This window comes from Falco naumanni, chromosome Z (genome assembly GCF_017639655.2).
Source record: "Falco naumanni isolate bFalNau1 chromosome Z, bFalNau1.pat, whole genome shotgun sequence".
In the NCBI taxonomy this organism is placed as follows: Eukaryota; Metazoa; Chordata; class Aves; order Falconiformes; family Falconidae; genus Falco; species Falco naumanni.
The window spans coordinates 82,374,160-82,389,796 of NC_054080.1; the positions used below are offsets into that span (position 1 = coordinate 82,374,160).

Consider the following 15,637-nt stretch of genomic DNA (forward strand, 5'->3'; position numbering starts at 1 on the left):
ACACACAACAAAACACAACACTAGACACCTGATGAAAAGAGTACCACAGAGATATGTATAACTATTTTAATGTACTACAAGAAGACAGCATGCACCAGGAGTTATTAATGGACAGCTGTAAAATTACTCAATTCAGGAACAGCTAAAACCTTTGAGGAGGAAGGGAAGGAGCACAACCCCTAATGCCAGAGAAGCCAGCTAGACTTCATGTCTGGGAATTACCAGTATTTGGCAAAAATAAAAAAAAAAAACCAACTTTCATATCAGAAACCTACTTGTCTGTCAGTGATGGGAAGCAGTAATATTTTACTATTAAGGGTTCATAGTATGCACATGTTATTTTTCTACTTTCTTTTGACTTGAGAAATTAGAAATCATGACCTGAAATAAGGGCAGATTAGGCTTGTCCAACAGTTTAAAGTAACCAGCAGGAGGACAAATTCAAAAATAGCACAACTAAGCCAGGCAAATTCAGAGGAGCTACAGTGCCTTGTACACCGTGTCATTCAGAGATTATCTCTATGCCCAGAAAACAAAAAATACAAAAAGGACACAGGTGGAGTGAACACACACACCAAGTTCCTCAAACAATTCGGAACAGCTACACTATGCACATATGCATGTAGACGCACACCTCCCATAGATAAAGCATTCTATATTTTAAAAGAATACTTGAGCACATGTGAAAAATATCATGGAATTATCAGACTGAGCATGGGTTAAAATTAAACCTCACACCTACACATTCTCTTGTGTTCTCTATTAGTGCAAAAGAATACCTACACTCATCCCTTTTGAAGGGTTGCAGTGAAGCAGATTATATTCCTAGCTCTCTGACCTACTTGTCTGTTTGTCTTCTGAATCCTTAATTATCAAACACACAAAACTTGTTTGTTCCATGTCCCAGTCACCTAGGTCTACTAACTGGGACTATAAGCTATCCATATCAATCTAAAAATATTAAATAAAGGAAGCCTTATTTCTAAATTTGCTCATGAATCCATGTAAAGAGTTATCTTCAGCCATTGTTCATATCCTTCTAACATCAGAAGGGCCCACTGTTTGCATATCAAGCCGTTTCTCACATCTCATCTCCCCACTCCTCCTCACACAGATCTGAGTTGTTGTTCTGGCCGCTGCCAACTTCAAGTACTGTATTCTGGAAAGAGTTTGACGGTAAGTATTCAGCTAAATCAATATTGCCCCTCTTGCCCATGTCCTATGTGGAACCAAAAGTTACAGGACCAGATAATTCTCACTCCTATGAAAATCAGGCAATGTGCAACAAAGCCTACAGTCTTCAAGGGAAAGAGGAAATTCCATGCAACTCTAACTATAACATGGTGATATCCCCGAGGAAGCATTCTCCTCTCAGGAAAAAAAGGATCATTTCCAAAGTCGAGGGAAACAGCTGTTAGGGAAATTTCTAGCATATCAACACCACCTCTAGATATCATTGACCAGGAAACAAAAGGTAACTACATAGCAGAAATACAATGCAGAGCACACACTGTGTGTTTGGACAGTGACTACAGGGCTGGCAACCAGTCTGGTTAACTATGAACCTAACAGTTGCCCCATACCACAGAACAATTCAGGAAGCAAGTTAAGATACTCAGCTATTGCACACAGCAAATAGAAGCAGGAGTTGGCCAAGACATCGTGGCACTGACAGATTATCTCTGTAAAGATGATGAGGCAGCATGAGCCACAGAGCTCCAACACCAAAGCAGCTACTGTACCAATACACAGGTTTGACATTAAACTCTTCTCTTAACAGGGTGTCATGACAAAAAACAAAAGGAATACCAGGCGTTGTAAATCATGCTTGTCAGTAACTTTTGCTGCTTTAGGTACTGGAGGATGACCAACGATCAGTATAGGCCTCACTGAGGTACAAGTTATGGCCTAAAAGGCTTTATTATCAGTAATAAAAGAAACAAAAATATTTAAGAGGACGCAAACAGCTTGCAAAAATGCTGAAGTGTTTCTAAACAATATTTTCTACCGTGCAAGATAAAACGGGTTGCATTTCAAGACAGAAAACACGTATTACCAAACAATTGGATATGTTTAAGAGTGAGGCACTTGAAGCTAAACTGAGACTTCAGGTTACTGGGAAGACTAAGGTCCACTCTAAATTTTAAAATGCAGTATGGCAACAGCCGGTAGGCTGAGAAACCATCACTAATCCGAGTACAAGGCTGAACTTTGCTGCACAAGGTATCTATTTCAGTGCCGGATGTCAGAACCTGCAGAACTGCTGCAGTGAGATAAGCGTAAAGTAACAAACCGGTGAACTTCTCTTTCCTTGTTGCAAGTCACAAAGTACTGAACCTGAAATACTTTTCCTGGTGGCCCCAACAGATGTGTTCCTCACTTGTACCAGGCAGAGACTTCAGGTCCAAATCTTTCAGCCAAAACTGAAGGTTCAAACTAGGTATCAGGAAGCATTTCTTTACTGTGAGGGTGGTCAAACACCAGAACAGGCTTCCTAGAGGCATGGTCAGTGCCCCAAGACTGTCTTTCAGAGGCATCTGGACAATGCCCTTAACTATTACTCTTTAATTTTTGGTCAGCCAGTTAGGTGGAAGGTACCTACAACGATCAACTGAACTATTCTACTCTATTACTCATTATTCAAAAGACAAATGTCTTTAATCATATGATATTTACAAAAGAGAATACTATTTTCTGAAGTGCAGCTTGGCACTCCTAAGGACAAGCAGTAAAGAGAGGGCAAGTGCAGAGATGAGAAGAGAAGGCAGGTTCCACTTCTCCCCAGCTGCAAAAAGCCACTTACATCTGAACTTAGTACTGTCAGAAGTAACACCTATTTCATTAATTAAAGCAACCTGCAGAGCTATTAAACACTTACCTAGACTTGTAGGCTTTATAAGCACATCAAGCACATCATAAAAAGGTAGGCTTTTCAGCTGAACATCAGGATGCACTGGTGGAATTGGAGGGGATGGCTGCTGCATCTCAAAGTGGGGCTTAGTGTCCTGAAGAAGCACAGAACTGACAGGCGAGGAAGGAGACTGAGGCGTGACCGAAGTTGAAGGGAGTGGGTGAATGCCAGCAACAGCCAGGTCAGGCTCGACAGGAGAGGAACTACTGTCCAAATTGAAAACTGTCGGCTTTATAGCTGGTAAGTCCGAAAGTCCTTCAATCGTCCTTGGGTACCTACGCCTATAGAGTTCTCTGATTTTTATCTGAACTGCTGGGCTGCAGCCGCTCTTCAGTAAGTGCAGTGCCCTCATCAGGAGGTCATGTTTCCGCCCGCTTTTATTACGTCCAGCAAACCCCAACAACACTTGTAGTTCAGAAACACGAAAACTTGACACCATATTCTAGAAAGAAAAGAGAGATAAACACAGGTGAATCAACAGTACCCCAAGTAGGACTCTGAGGACCATGGTGAAGCATCTGAACTCCCATCGATCTAGTGTCACACTTGTTACCTTAGGTACCACTCATACCCTTACCCCACACAACAGTATAGTTAGTTTCAAACAAAAAAACCAAAGTGTCCAGGGTTAAGGCTGTTCGGTTGTGTTAATAATTTCAAAAGATTTCTAATTGTTTTCACACTCGAACAATAGCAACAACATAAACCTTAATGCAACCTGTGCAGCACTATCTTAAATTCACAGGCAGATGCATAAGCTCCAACACAAAAATACCTGTGTCACTTCATGAAACAAGCAAATAAATACAAAAAAATAATCAGATGAAACAGTATTATCACCTGTTTTCCAACACATTTTAAAAAATAAAATCAGGAAGTGTTTAAAAAGCACAGTTTACTCTGAAACATCCCTCATTTTGGGCAGCATGTTAAATGCATGAACAGAGCCAGGCACATCAGGCCTCATCTTCTCAGGAGTGAAACAGCAGGAGAGACTGTTTTTAAAAAGCTACATTGTATCATACCAACAAACTGTTAAACCAACATAACTGATTCTGAAGTTCACAGAAAGTTTCCTGTCCTTCAAGTTCTGGTATCATAGGGCACGAAGATCTCTTCAAAGTATCAGAGTTAGCTGTGGAAGACTTTGAGGATTGAACTATGAAATTAATGAACAAAATGATTCTCATTTTAAAAAAAAGAAGAAATAAAAGTCCACTATGCAATAGGAAGCAATCTTCTTCCAGTTCAAGAGAGGCAGGGAGCTACTGGAGAGGGGCCAGCAGAGGCTGCCAAGATGATGAGGGGACTGGAGCATCTCCCTGCTGAGGAAAGGCTGCGGGAGCTGGGGCTGTTCAGCCTGGGGAGGAGAGGGCTGAGAGGGGACCTCGTCAGTGCATACAAGTATCTTACAGGCGAGGGTCAGGAGGACGGGGCCAGGCTCTTCTCAATGGTGCCCAGCGACAGGACAGGGGGCAACGGGCACAAACTGCAGCACAGGCCGTTCCGTCTGAATGTGAGGGAAAACTTCTTCACCTCGAGGGTGGCAGAGCCCTGGGACAGGCTGCCCAGAGGGGCTGTGGGGTCTCCTGCTCTGGAGACATCCAAAACCTGCCTGGACACGACTGTGCAACGTGCTCTAGGAGAACCTGCCTTAGCGGGGGGTTGGACTAGTTGATCTCCAGAGGGCCCTTCCCAGCCTGACCACTCTGGGATTCTCCCCCATTATTAAAAACAAGTAGCTCAGCGTAGGCACAACATCTCACATTTTTGTGAGCAAGGTCCCTTTTCAGAGGTATAAAGTTGTCCAGAATTATTCTACGCAACTTTATTCTTATTTCTGTGGGACTCCTCCACCATAACAAGGAGATTAAGTTTTAAAGATGAAAGAACATCTGCCTTTAATCTGTACTGCTGTACCATACAAACTCCAGACTCAAGGACTGGCAGGTAAAGGCCCTAAAAGGCAGTATATAGTAATAGACATGTGGGATCATAAAAGATATTTTTAAGAACAGTTCAAGAGTGCATTGTTGAGTTTTAAACAGTAGTCCAATACACAACATTTAAAGCTTTGGACATTGATTTCAGAAGGAATACAACTCAAAACACAGTGTTTTGGGTCTACCTTCCCTAGTATTTACTATACAGCTACAGAGTTTACACCCAGGTATTCTAACACGGATCTGATCTCAGCTTAAGTTTTAACACAACTATGCCATAACCATGCAGTCATCCACCAAAAAAAAGTCTGAGCTCCCTGTGTGCCCCTAGCTGCTTGCTCCTTCTTCTCTCCTTAATGTTGAGAAAACTGGTTTTTTACGGTAAGATAGATCAGGAATTGAGCCAGATGAAAACTAAACTCGGAAACACAGAATCATTTAGGTTGGAAAAGACCTTAATGATTATTAAATCCAACCATTAACCCAGCACTGTCAAGCCCACCACTAACCCATGGCCCTGAGCACCACATCTACACGTCTTTTGAAGACCTCCAGAGATGGTGACTCAGCTGGTTCCCTGGGCAGCCTGTGCCAGGGCTTGACCGCCCTTTTAATGAAGAATTTTTTCCTAATACCGGACCTAACCCTCCCCCGGCACAAGGTGAGGCCGTTCCCTCTCGTCCTGTCGCCTGTTCCCTGGGAGAAGAGCCCGACCCCCCTGGCTCCAGCCCCTCTCAGGGGGTTGCAGGGAGCCAGAAGGTCTCCCCTCAGCCCCCCCTCTCCAGGCTGACCCCCCAGCTCCCCCAGCCGCTCCCCACAGCACTTGTGCCCCAGCCCCTTCCCCAGCCCCCTGCCCGGCTCTGGACACGCTCCAGCCCCTCAGGCTCTGTCTGGGAGCGAGGGGCCCAGAGCCCACCGCGCCATTCCAGGGGCGGCCTCCCCAGTGCCGAGGGCAGGGGGACGGGCACTGCCCTGCTCCCGCTGGCCACAGCACTGCTGGCACCAGCCAGGATGCTGCTGGCCTCCTGGGCTGCCTGGGCACACGGGGGGCTCATGCCCAGCTGGCTGCCGACCAGCCCCCCCAGGCCCTTTCCTACTGGACACCTTCTCAGCCGCTCTGCCCCCAGCTCATAGTGCTGCGTGGAGCTGGTGTGACCCACGGGCAGGACCCAGTACTCTTATCAGGTACACCAGATCCTTTCCTCATTGTTGAGGGGCAACGTTCCTCTACATCAAATACTGAATTTCAGCATTTCCAGACAGCCAGTTTGGGTATGGTGATACTTCTATCAAGTAGCTAGGAGAACTAACGCAGCAGTCTTCCAACTGGCAATCCCCAACACCGCATCTATACATGCATCACAGACTCAACTGCCAGTCAAAGCAGTGTCGCACTGCAGCACTGAATGGGTCACTAACCTCTGAAGAAGTGACCAACAGCAGATTAATTTCATCCCAGCAACTCCTCTCAACAGCAAAATATCAGAAAAAAGGAGATGGAGACAGAACTGCATCCTGCTTGCAACTTCCGGAGGTTAGTTTCCACCTGACATTCCCCTGTTAAGTTTCCTTAGTCTCACAGTCAAATAGGGTAAAGAAAATAAACTGTTTCAGTATTCATAAAAAACAGCTTGAAGTACTAAAACAGTTTTAGAGTCATGCCACATAAAAGAAGTTTTGTTAAAAGATAACACTGATATTCAAGAATTTACTGAGAACTTCATGTCGCATGCATCCATAGATAGTTCCATAAACTTCATGGCAGCGTCAGCTCAGCTCCTTTATTTCAGATGCAGGCAGTAAGCATGACTCTGGATTCCATAATCAGTATGCAAATGAATAAAATAATCCTTTACATTGAGATTAAGGGAACAGTATGTATTGCAAAATACTGTCTGTTACCCTGCCTGCTGCCTTCTGTACATTCCTGCAAGTTAATCAAGGTAAAATGTGCAGTCAATCACGCCTTGAAACAGCTAACATTTTATGTGGAAATTCCACAAACTAGCATTTTGTTAAGATGGATTTCATTTTAGTAGAAGACACAGGCTGGCTTCAATACCATAGTCAGCAAGATTTTAAATTGACACCTCCATTAAAAATGCTTGGTAGTACAAAAAAGTCCCACAGTTTTCTTCATCAATACAAAAATCTTACATATGCTTTTGAAAAAGTCTTGTAAAAGTGAGTTTTACTGAAAGTAAGTAAAAAACGGCTTTTGCAACATTCTCCCCCTAAAGCTGATTCTATGTTCCCTTTAAGGCAACAACCACCATGTGCATGAAAACACAGCTAGTCTGATCTACATGTTTAAGCTTATTACTCCATTTACTGATATATCAAAATGGGCACTCATTATAATCAACGAGGCTTTATGGAGGCATAACATATGCTTAGAAGCATTTATAATCATGGTGCAAGACAGATATTACTTCCAACAAACACCACCAAGTTATATTGCTGGAGCCCCAAAATTGCAGAAGACTGCAGCCTAGCTATTAACATGCTTTTCACATCACTGAATTAAGATTAGACGTTCAAGTTGCATCATGTAAATTCCAATTTTCTCTTAAGAGAAGTTATTTACAGCTGCACAGCCCAATAAAAAGCTTTTTTAGCACAGAATACCAAAGCCATTTTATTTTCAATGTTTCTCCATTAACATAGAATAGTTTGACAGAACTGTAAAGAAGGAAATCAGACCGGATTATTCATCAAATCATAAAATGGTTTGGGTTGGAAGGAACCTTCAAAGCCCACCCAGTCCCACCCCCTGCCACGGGCAGGGCCACCTCCCCCCAGCCCAGGTGGGTCCCAGCCCCAGCCTGGCCGTGGGCACTGCCGGGGATGGGGCACCCACAGCTGCTCTGGGCAGCCTCTGCCGGCGCCTCCCACCCTCACGGGGAACAATTTCTTCCTTACAGCTGATCTAGATCTCCCCTCTCTCAGTGCAAAGCCTTTCCCCCTTGTCCCCTCGCTACAGGCCCTGGTACGAAGCCCCTCTCCAGCTTCCCTGTCGGCCCCTTTAGGCACTGGAAGGTGCTATAAGGTCTCCCTGAAGCCTTCTCTTCTCCATGCTGGACAACCCCAGCTCTCCCAGCCTGTCCTCACAGGAGAGGTGCTCCAGCCTCTCATAATCTCCATGGCCTTCTCTGGACCTGCATATCCTTCTTATGTTGGGGGTCTCAGAGCTGGACACATTACTGCAGGTGGGGGTCTCACAAAAGTGGAGCAGATGGGGAGAATCACCTGCCTCAAGCCACTGATCACACATTCCAGTAATTCTATATTCCAGAAACTTTCTTCCCCTGAAATTCATACTTGAAGGTCGTAAGAAATTTCACAGGGTTTTTTGTTTCTTATTGTTAAACTATAGCAACCGTGATTCATAAGCAGAAATATCATTCTAAACCATTAAGCTGTAGGTGTATCTGGAACGGCATTCATTTCACAGGGACAATGATGTTAAGGAGTCCAGGAAATGCTGACACGCTGCTGAAATTAAGGGCGGACATGTTTCAGAGCAGAGATCACAGTATCTCTCAAACAAGATACGTGATACTTCACACTCCCCGTCAAAGCTACCTCCAATTGTAATAGTCATTGTACTTGCGTATATAAATGAAAGATAATCAAGAATGCCTGTTAAAATTCTTGACGTATGTCTACAATAAGCACCAATGACTGTAGCTTAGCTTCTAGGGCAACTACAACTGCTCAGGTAGTGAACCCTGCACTTGAACCTGCAGAAGTTGACTCAAAAGTTCTAGTCAGTCTGCAGCAGAGAGCTCTGCTTCAGCCCCCCTGGTTTCCGAAGTGTCTGAAGGCTATATAGGGAAGGGGTGTACCAAGAACCAACCCCACAAATCCTCATTCCTGGCTTTAAGCCCTCTTCTGGACACTCATAGTAGAGAAGCACATTTGTGACATCTTTTGCAGTAAATCTGCACACACACTGATTTACATCAGGCTAGAAATGCGTAATACTTGTAAGAAAGAGCATCTCGTGCATTGGAAGGTTGAAGATGTCTATGCTGACCCTAAATACAAATATAGATGTATTCTGGAAGCTGATGTAACTATAGATAAAAAACTGCAAGTCCTGGGAAAGAATGAAGACGTCACTAGTTAAATCAGTCTAAGCAGTACAGCACAGTAAGGGCAGCTCTGAAGAACACAACAGTGGATGCAAGCAGCATGACCATCAGGTCCTCAGCATTATGGGAATTTTTCTTTGGCCTAACTCTAGCCTGGCTTCCAAATCAGGCATTAGTCCTCAGAGTTGCATGCACTCAACGTAACAGTGAAAACTGTAAATTAAATACTTGCGTTCATTTCATGTAAGACGCTCAAAACAAAGCTTGACCCATTTCATTGCAGCCATGTTTCTCCTTCCTCTCCCCAGTCACCGTATCTCAGCACAATCATTTAAAGTTTTTTGTATCTAGAATAATTAAGGCACCACAATAAGCTTCACTGGTCTGAGAGAGTGACTATACATCTAGGAAGGACAGGGGAATTACATACAGGTACAAGATAACAGTACATTATCACAGGGTTATTAACAGTATTTTTCAGAGGTTAACTTATTTAATACACTCAGCGTTAACTACAACCTAAAGATGACTACATCACCAACAGAAATTACTCAATATCTGTTCTGTCCATCATTTCTAGATCAACATGCAGAATTTGATTTCTACATCAAACCCCCAAACTGGTCGGCATATACAAGCCAACGTTATTAACATGGCTAAAATAAAACAGCATACAACAGACTATCTGGCAATGAGCTTGATGAGGACACATGAAAATAGCTCTCAGTGTTTTCTTCTTTGTCAACAGTTTAGCACTAAGCAATGTTCCACCTGGTAAATAGGCAAAGGCTGTTCATTCAGACTGGAAAAATAAAACCAAGAGGAGCAGAAAGACATCAAGTCTAGTATGAACAAGAGATCAAATCACACAAGAATGAGACTTCCATTTCTGTATTTTAATATGTTATCCAAACTGTATTGCTCTTCACATTTGAATGGCGTGACTTTAGCACCAGGTGTGCAAGGGCAAAAATTAAAAGTGGTACCTACTTAGAGCATTCATAAACCCTGATTTTCCAGTAAAACGTGTAACATCCCCTTCCACATAAGATGTATGAGCACACTTCCACCCTTCTCACTAAAATGATGGGGGGTTCCACAATGGCCTCATGGAAATGGAAAACCAATTGCTTGTGTTGCACAAATTAGTTTTGGCAGACATACTCATTTGCCTATAAAGAGCTTTTTTTTTTTTTTCCCATAAAGATGAAACTAATGCATTACTTCAAAACCTGATTAAATACAAACTATGAGACTGAAGCCATTACCTTCTAAACTAGGGATCTGCAATGTTTCAAGGATAGCGTGCACTCTGTATTATTTGTTTCCAAATTAGTGCCAGGATGCCAGCAGAAACTTAGGGGACCCAAGAGACGTTCTCCCTAAGTAATAACATGTAACTGATCTGCTTATCTGCAGTACTTTGCCTGGATGCAAACCACAGCTTCAAGCCAAATCTTGGTAAGTTCAGAATTTGTAGGGAGCTGGAATCATTTTCTCACAGATGGCTCTCAGAAGGAGCTGTAGTTCCCCAATCCTGGGCCAATTCTGTTCAAAAACGTGTTCACATGCCATCTCTGGCCTCCACACCAGACTGCTGACTTCTGTTCCACGTCTGCCTATGCCTGTGTATTCCCTTTGATATTCATCAAGCTGCCTGTGAGTATTACAGATAAAAGTATGAGCCACATTTAAAAGCACATCTGTAAACAGCAGGTCTGAAAATTGTACCTCAAAAACATAAGGAAGATACAATTGTGCTCACCACGTCTTCTCAGCAACTCCCTATTATTCCAGAAACTGGTAACTTACAGAGCTCAATAAATGCTATTAATTAATTAAGGGTTAATCCAAAGGTCTGGAAGGGCAAGCCTTATGCTGGGCATTTTCATCAGCATCTTGAGAAGTAGCGACTGCGGTTACAGCTACTTCCGAATCCTTTAACAAAACTGAAGATTTCTAAAAGGCATGATGTAACACCAGGTTCCTTTGAGTCTCCTTGTTTTCTTTCACTACAGCCTCTCAGTTAGAACCCTTTGGTCATAGCTCTGCAGAACTTTTACTCTGAAGATCCAGAGGACAGCACGGACGGTACAGACAAATACCAAAACGATCTTTTGCACTGAGAATAGAAAAATGCTGCCCCTGCATGTTTCCCTCAAAAACAGAATTTAAGAGAGGACTCTGACCTCCTGCCTTTAGTCAGTCCATAACGATTTACTAAAATGAATTCCACTCTCCACATTGCCCTAGTGGTCTTTTATAAGGCAGGTAGAGATCACATACTACAGGAAATTGCAATCAACAAGAGAGCAGCAAACAATACTGCCATAAAAACGTCCCATACATTATTCTATAAAGCAGCAGTTTAAAAATCACTCCTAAAGGTCAATTCAGAAAACCTATTGGGGGAGGGGGATGCAGGTGTCTCTTCATTGGCCAAAACCAGGAAGAACTGGCTGTCTGAAAAAAAAAAAAAAAAAAAAAAAAAAACACACCAACCAAACTGCAGGAGGAGGCCTGGAAACAGGACCATAAGTAACAATCAGTTAGGTGAAAGGAATGTGCTCAAGCTTGTAGGCCACAAACCCTGGGAGGACAAGGAATGTGAACAGATAACAACTGACAGGATGAGTCAGGAGGAGAAAAGATAAGGAGATGAGGAACAGATAGCGCCCAGGAGAAGTAACACATTGCTGTTAATTGATGACTGTAAAAACTTAAAGTGGTTTTTGTTTGTTGTTAACCAATCAGGGATTGCCTAGTATGTAAAGCTTAGCTTAAAGAACCAATCTGTTTAAAGCGCGCAGCTTCTGAAAACATATATAACCTCGTGATTGTATACAATAAATCGACATTTGCCTGCATCAAGCAGCGTCCCGTCTCCCCATCGCAGCACCAAACCACCAAAGAACTTAAACCTGCAAACCAAGTACCTGGTATTCAAGCAGACGCATTCAAATGTATCCCCTTAAAAAATAAAAAAGGCAGTAACGTCCTTGAAGACATAAGGCAGTCGACTATATTCTCTTCCAAAAATATATCTACAGCTTTCCCAAAATGGTCCATGAATTATTATCAGCCAGCTGTTGAACATTTAGAGAAGCTCCAGGCTAACAGATTTATCTCACTGGCACTCCAGTTTACAAATAAGATGAATGGGAACATCAAAAGACATTTCTTCAGACTAGTATTTTTTTTAACTGCTGATACCTATTCCTCTGAGTGACAAAAGGGGGGTCCTGTAGTTGCCCTGAAACCTAGTTCCCTTTTCCCTCCATACTTCCTATGTTACTTTTGGCAAGCAACTCAGGTGCATATATAATTGCAAAGGTATTTAGGTACCCAATTCCCAAACAGAGTCTATCCATACTTACGCCTATCTACATAAGTGATTATAGCACTTTGGAAAATGCAAATCACAGCTCCAGCTCAAGCCTGGGTAAGAGGAGCTACACCAAGAGTTACTTACCTCTGCTACAAAGTTTACACTGGGGGTTTAGCCAACTACCTAGTTACACCCTTTAAGAGGCCTTGGAACAAGGGCTGAAAATGAGCAAGGACACTAAACAAGAAAACAGGTAAACACAAACAAGTTAATTTAATGTGTAGGTGGTTTTTAAGTAAGCCAACCCTTCTTAAACCTAAGACTGAGATAGAGCACTACTGTTCTCAAATAAAGAAACTCAGTTCTTTCCATGAGATTTTTATAACCGAGCTGCTCTGCTACACCCCAGCCACTTCAACCCAAGCGGCGTTAGTGCTGGAATAAGCCTTAGTGTAGGAAATTCTCTGGCAATTGCAGCATGTTTCCCACTGTTGGTCAGATTAGTCAGTTCAGCCATCAGCCCTCTCTCTACACTGAAGCCTAACTCACAGTGGCTCCTATTTAAGTGACTCTTGATTCCTTCCGCAGGAAAGTCTAGGTCGGGGGGGGGTTCAGCATGCACGCCGTATTCCCTCGGCGGCACTTCTGCAGGTATGGATGCTGCAGAAGGGCAGCGTTTTCCTTCTGAACAAAGATATTCACAGATGGTTCAAGAAACGTAAGGAAAACCAGAAACGATGCAGTCAGCTCTTTGTGTATACACCTTAAAATACGACAGGCCAACCCCCCACCGCAAAAAACTGTTACGGAAAGTCCACAAGTGCAATATAAGACATTCAACTGAGGACAAAACAGATCTGAAAATAAATTGTGGATTTCACGCTTCACTGGCGCGATCTTCCCGGTTCGAAAGCGTTAATGAATTTTAAAAAAATCCAATAATGACTAGTGTTTGCAAAAAAACCCAGTCATTATTCAGCATTCTCCCGTCAGCCGGCGCTACGGGCAGCACGGCGCGGAGCCCCGCCAGCCGCCATGCGAGCCACCGGCCCCCGGCTTCCCCACACACCCCCTCCCGACATCTTAAACGGCGTTTGGGCTCTCGCGGGCGGGAAGAACCCCACTAACAGCACAACCCACATGGCGGAGCTGGAAAGCGGGCTCGCCCCCCTCCCCGGGGAGGTGACAGGGAGGGTTTTCCTCAGGGACGCCGCCGGCTCCCGCCGCCCTCCGACCGCGCTCCAGGGCGACCCCGCTTCCTCCGCGGGGAAGGCGCCGGCGGTGTGCGGCCCGCCGTTACGGGCTGGCTGCCGCCTCAGCGAGAGGCGCCGCGGACTCGCCGCCCGCCCGGGCACGCACCGGGGGGCGCGGCGCGGGCTCCCCGTGAGGAAAGGCCGGGGGACGAGGTGGGCGAGCGCCCCCCCTCCTCCCCACCCCGCCGCGGGAGCGGCCAGGCGACATCTTGGCCCGCGTCTCCCCCCGCCGCCGCTTCTCCCTCCTCACCCGCAGTTCCTCGAAATCCGCCATTTTCTACCCGCTGCTGCCGCCGCCGCCGCCGGGCCCCGCCGCCACCATCGTGCACCCTGCGCGCGCCCCCGGCACGTGACGGGGGAGGGCGGCTCCGCCGGCGCGGCGGGGGAGGGGGGGCTGTGGGGGGGAGCGGGGCCGCCCGCCCGGCGGGGAGCCGAGAGGGAAAGGCAGCCGCTTCTTTTGTGTACACGCACCCGGCACGGGGCCGGGCTCCTCCGCCACCCTCGGGGTCCCTAGCAGGCCCAGACCCGAGGGGCGGGCGGGAGGAGGCAGCTCCCCCCCGACACACCCCCGGGGCTCCGGCCTGGCAAGAAAGCCAAGGGGACGCGGCCGCCCAGGGACCCCAGGGACATGGCGACCGCCCAAGGGGCTGCCGCTCTCCCCCTCCCCAGAATTTAACACCGCAGAAGACACAGGGGTTAAACACAATTGCTACATTCACACACAAAAGAACAGCAAATGTCTCGCTATTAAGTGTGTTACATGGAAAGGTTGGGCTTGCGCTGTGATTTTATAGCTTTCTTAGTTTTATCCATCTAATCAAGAGCAATCTCATAATTTGTATTATAATGATGATGTGACACATTTTATTAATAAAAAATGAAGTGAAAATGTCACTGGCAGTAAGCTTCAAAACCGGATAATGGGTTTCCAGCTGTAAGGGAAATGTTGAGACATTTACAGAAAAATAAACATTGAGGTGCAGCTGAGAATATTATTTTCAAAATCAGCCAGAGATCATTATCTAGTCACAATAATTACCTAGTCACAATATTCCATTTCATTGGCAACTGGGCCGTTAAACCAAACAACCGATTTATTGCAATAAAAAAAAGCAAAGACTGAGCCAACAATCTGGCAAGCAGCCAAACCAACCCAAACACAAAGCTGAGGAGAGACATTGGGGGAAAATAAAGGTCTGAAATACAAAATATAGTTGCCCATATTAACCAAAAGGCACCAGTTTTTGCACAACTGAGGGATCCAGAGCAGTAACTACAACCAGAAGCTATCGCAAGAACAAATACAAGTACACTACACAGAAGTTTCTTAGCAGGCCAGGACACAGGCCATGCTGGCAGCAAGCTCTGTGAGGAGGGATTCTGACAGACAATTTTGGGAACAGATAGCCGAGCTTTTACGGAGGGGTACACACTGGCTAAGTTCACTCCATACTGCTACAAGATCTGGAAGCACACGTACTCAATAAGTAACATTATTAGTGGTAATTTTGCAGTAGCTTTTTGAGATAGGCTTTCCTTTTTATTTACTGTCAGCTAGTCCAAGGTAAACCCTTACTTCTGCTGAAGATTTTAGCCATAACCACAGATGGGTAGGCCTTCTCTGCATAAAAAGATTTGGTGCTTGGTCTCGTAACAGTAATTTCCTTAACGATTTAAACATATGGACTTTATTAATTTCAAACCCCTGTTGTTAGTCAAAACCAGGAATCTGCAGCCTAATAAAACGTGCTGCCTGCCACACCGCTGTGCAAGTTCAACTCCCGAGTCAGTCAAACATTTATTTTTCCCTGCAATTCAATACCAGGCTAAAGGGGCAAGCTGCAGGTTAGGATCTCTTAGATCAATCATTAAGGCATACATCAGCGCAGGCCAGACCAAAGGTTTTTCTCCTCTCCTTTCAGCACACCCTCACACGTTTCTTCCTTCAAATGCAGCAGGAAACACAGTATTGTTCAAGCTCACATCAAGCTGGGCATTTCTTTTCTCACATACACTCACTTCCCACTTCAGAACCGCATCTTTCAACCTTCCCATTCATCTCATCCCCAATATCTGCTGGGATAGAGCAAACAGATTATAGTTTG

The 15,637-nt window shown here is 44.9% G+C and overlaps 1 protein-coding gene across 19 annotated transcripts in view; it reads right to left on the minus strand.

The window, feature by feature from the left end:
• The window catches only part of LOC121080799 (E3 SUMO-protein ligase PIAS2), a 33,445-nt gene extending 19,538 nt beyond the window's left edge, over positions 1-13,907 (minus strand). For all 19 annotated transcript variants that reach the window (XM_040578950.1, XM_040578940.1, XM_040578948.1 and 16 more), the window contains exons 1-2: positions 13,783-13,907; positions 2,879-3,353 (exon numbers count right to left, since the gene is read on the minus strand). In XM_040578950.1, the coding sequence (XP_040434884.1) occupies positions 2,879-3,353; positions 13,783-13,806 (499 nt within the window). In that variant the 5' untranslated portion in view covers positions 13,807-13,907. The remainder of the gene's footprint in view (positions 1-2,878; positions 3,354-13,782) is intronic.
• Between the last annotated feature and the right edge of the window lie 1,730 nt (positions 13,908-15,637).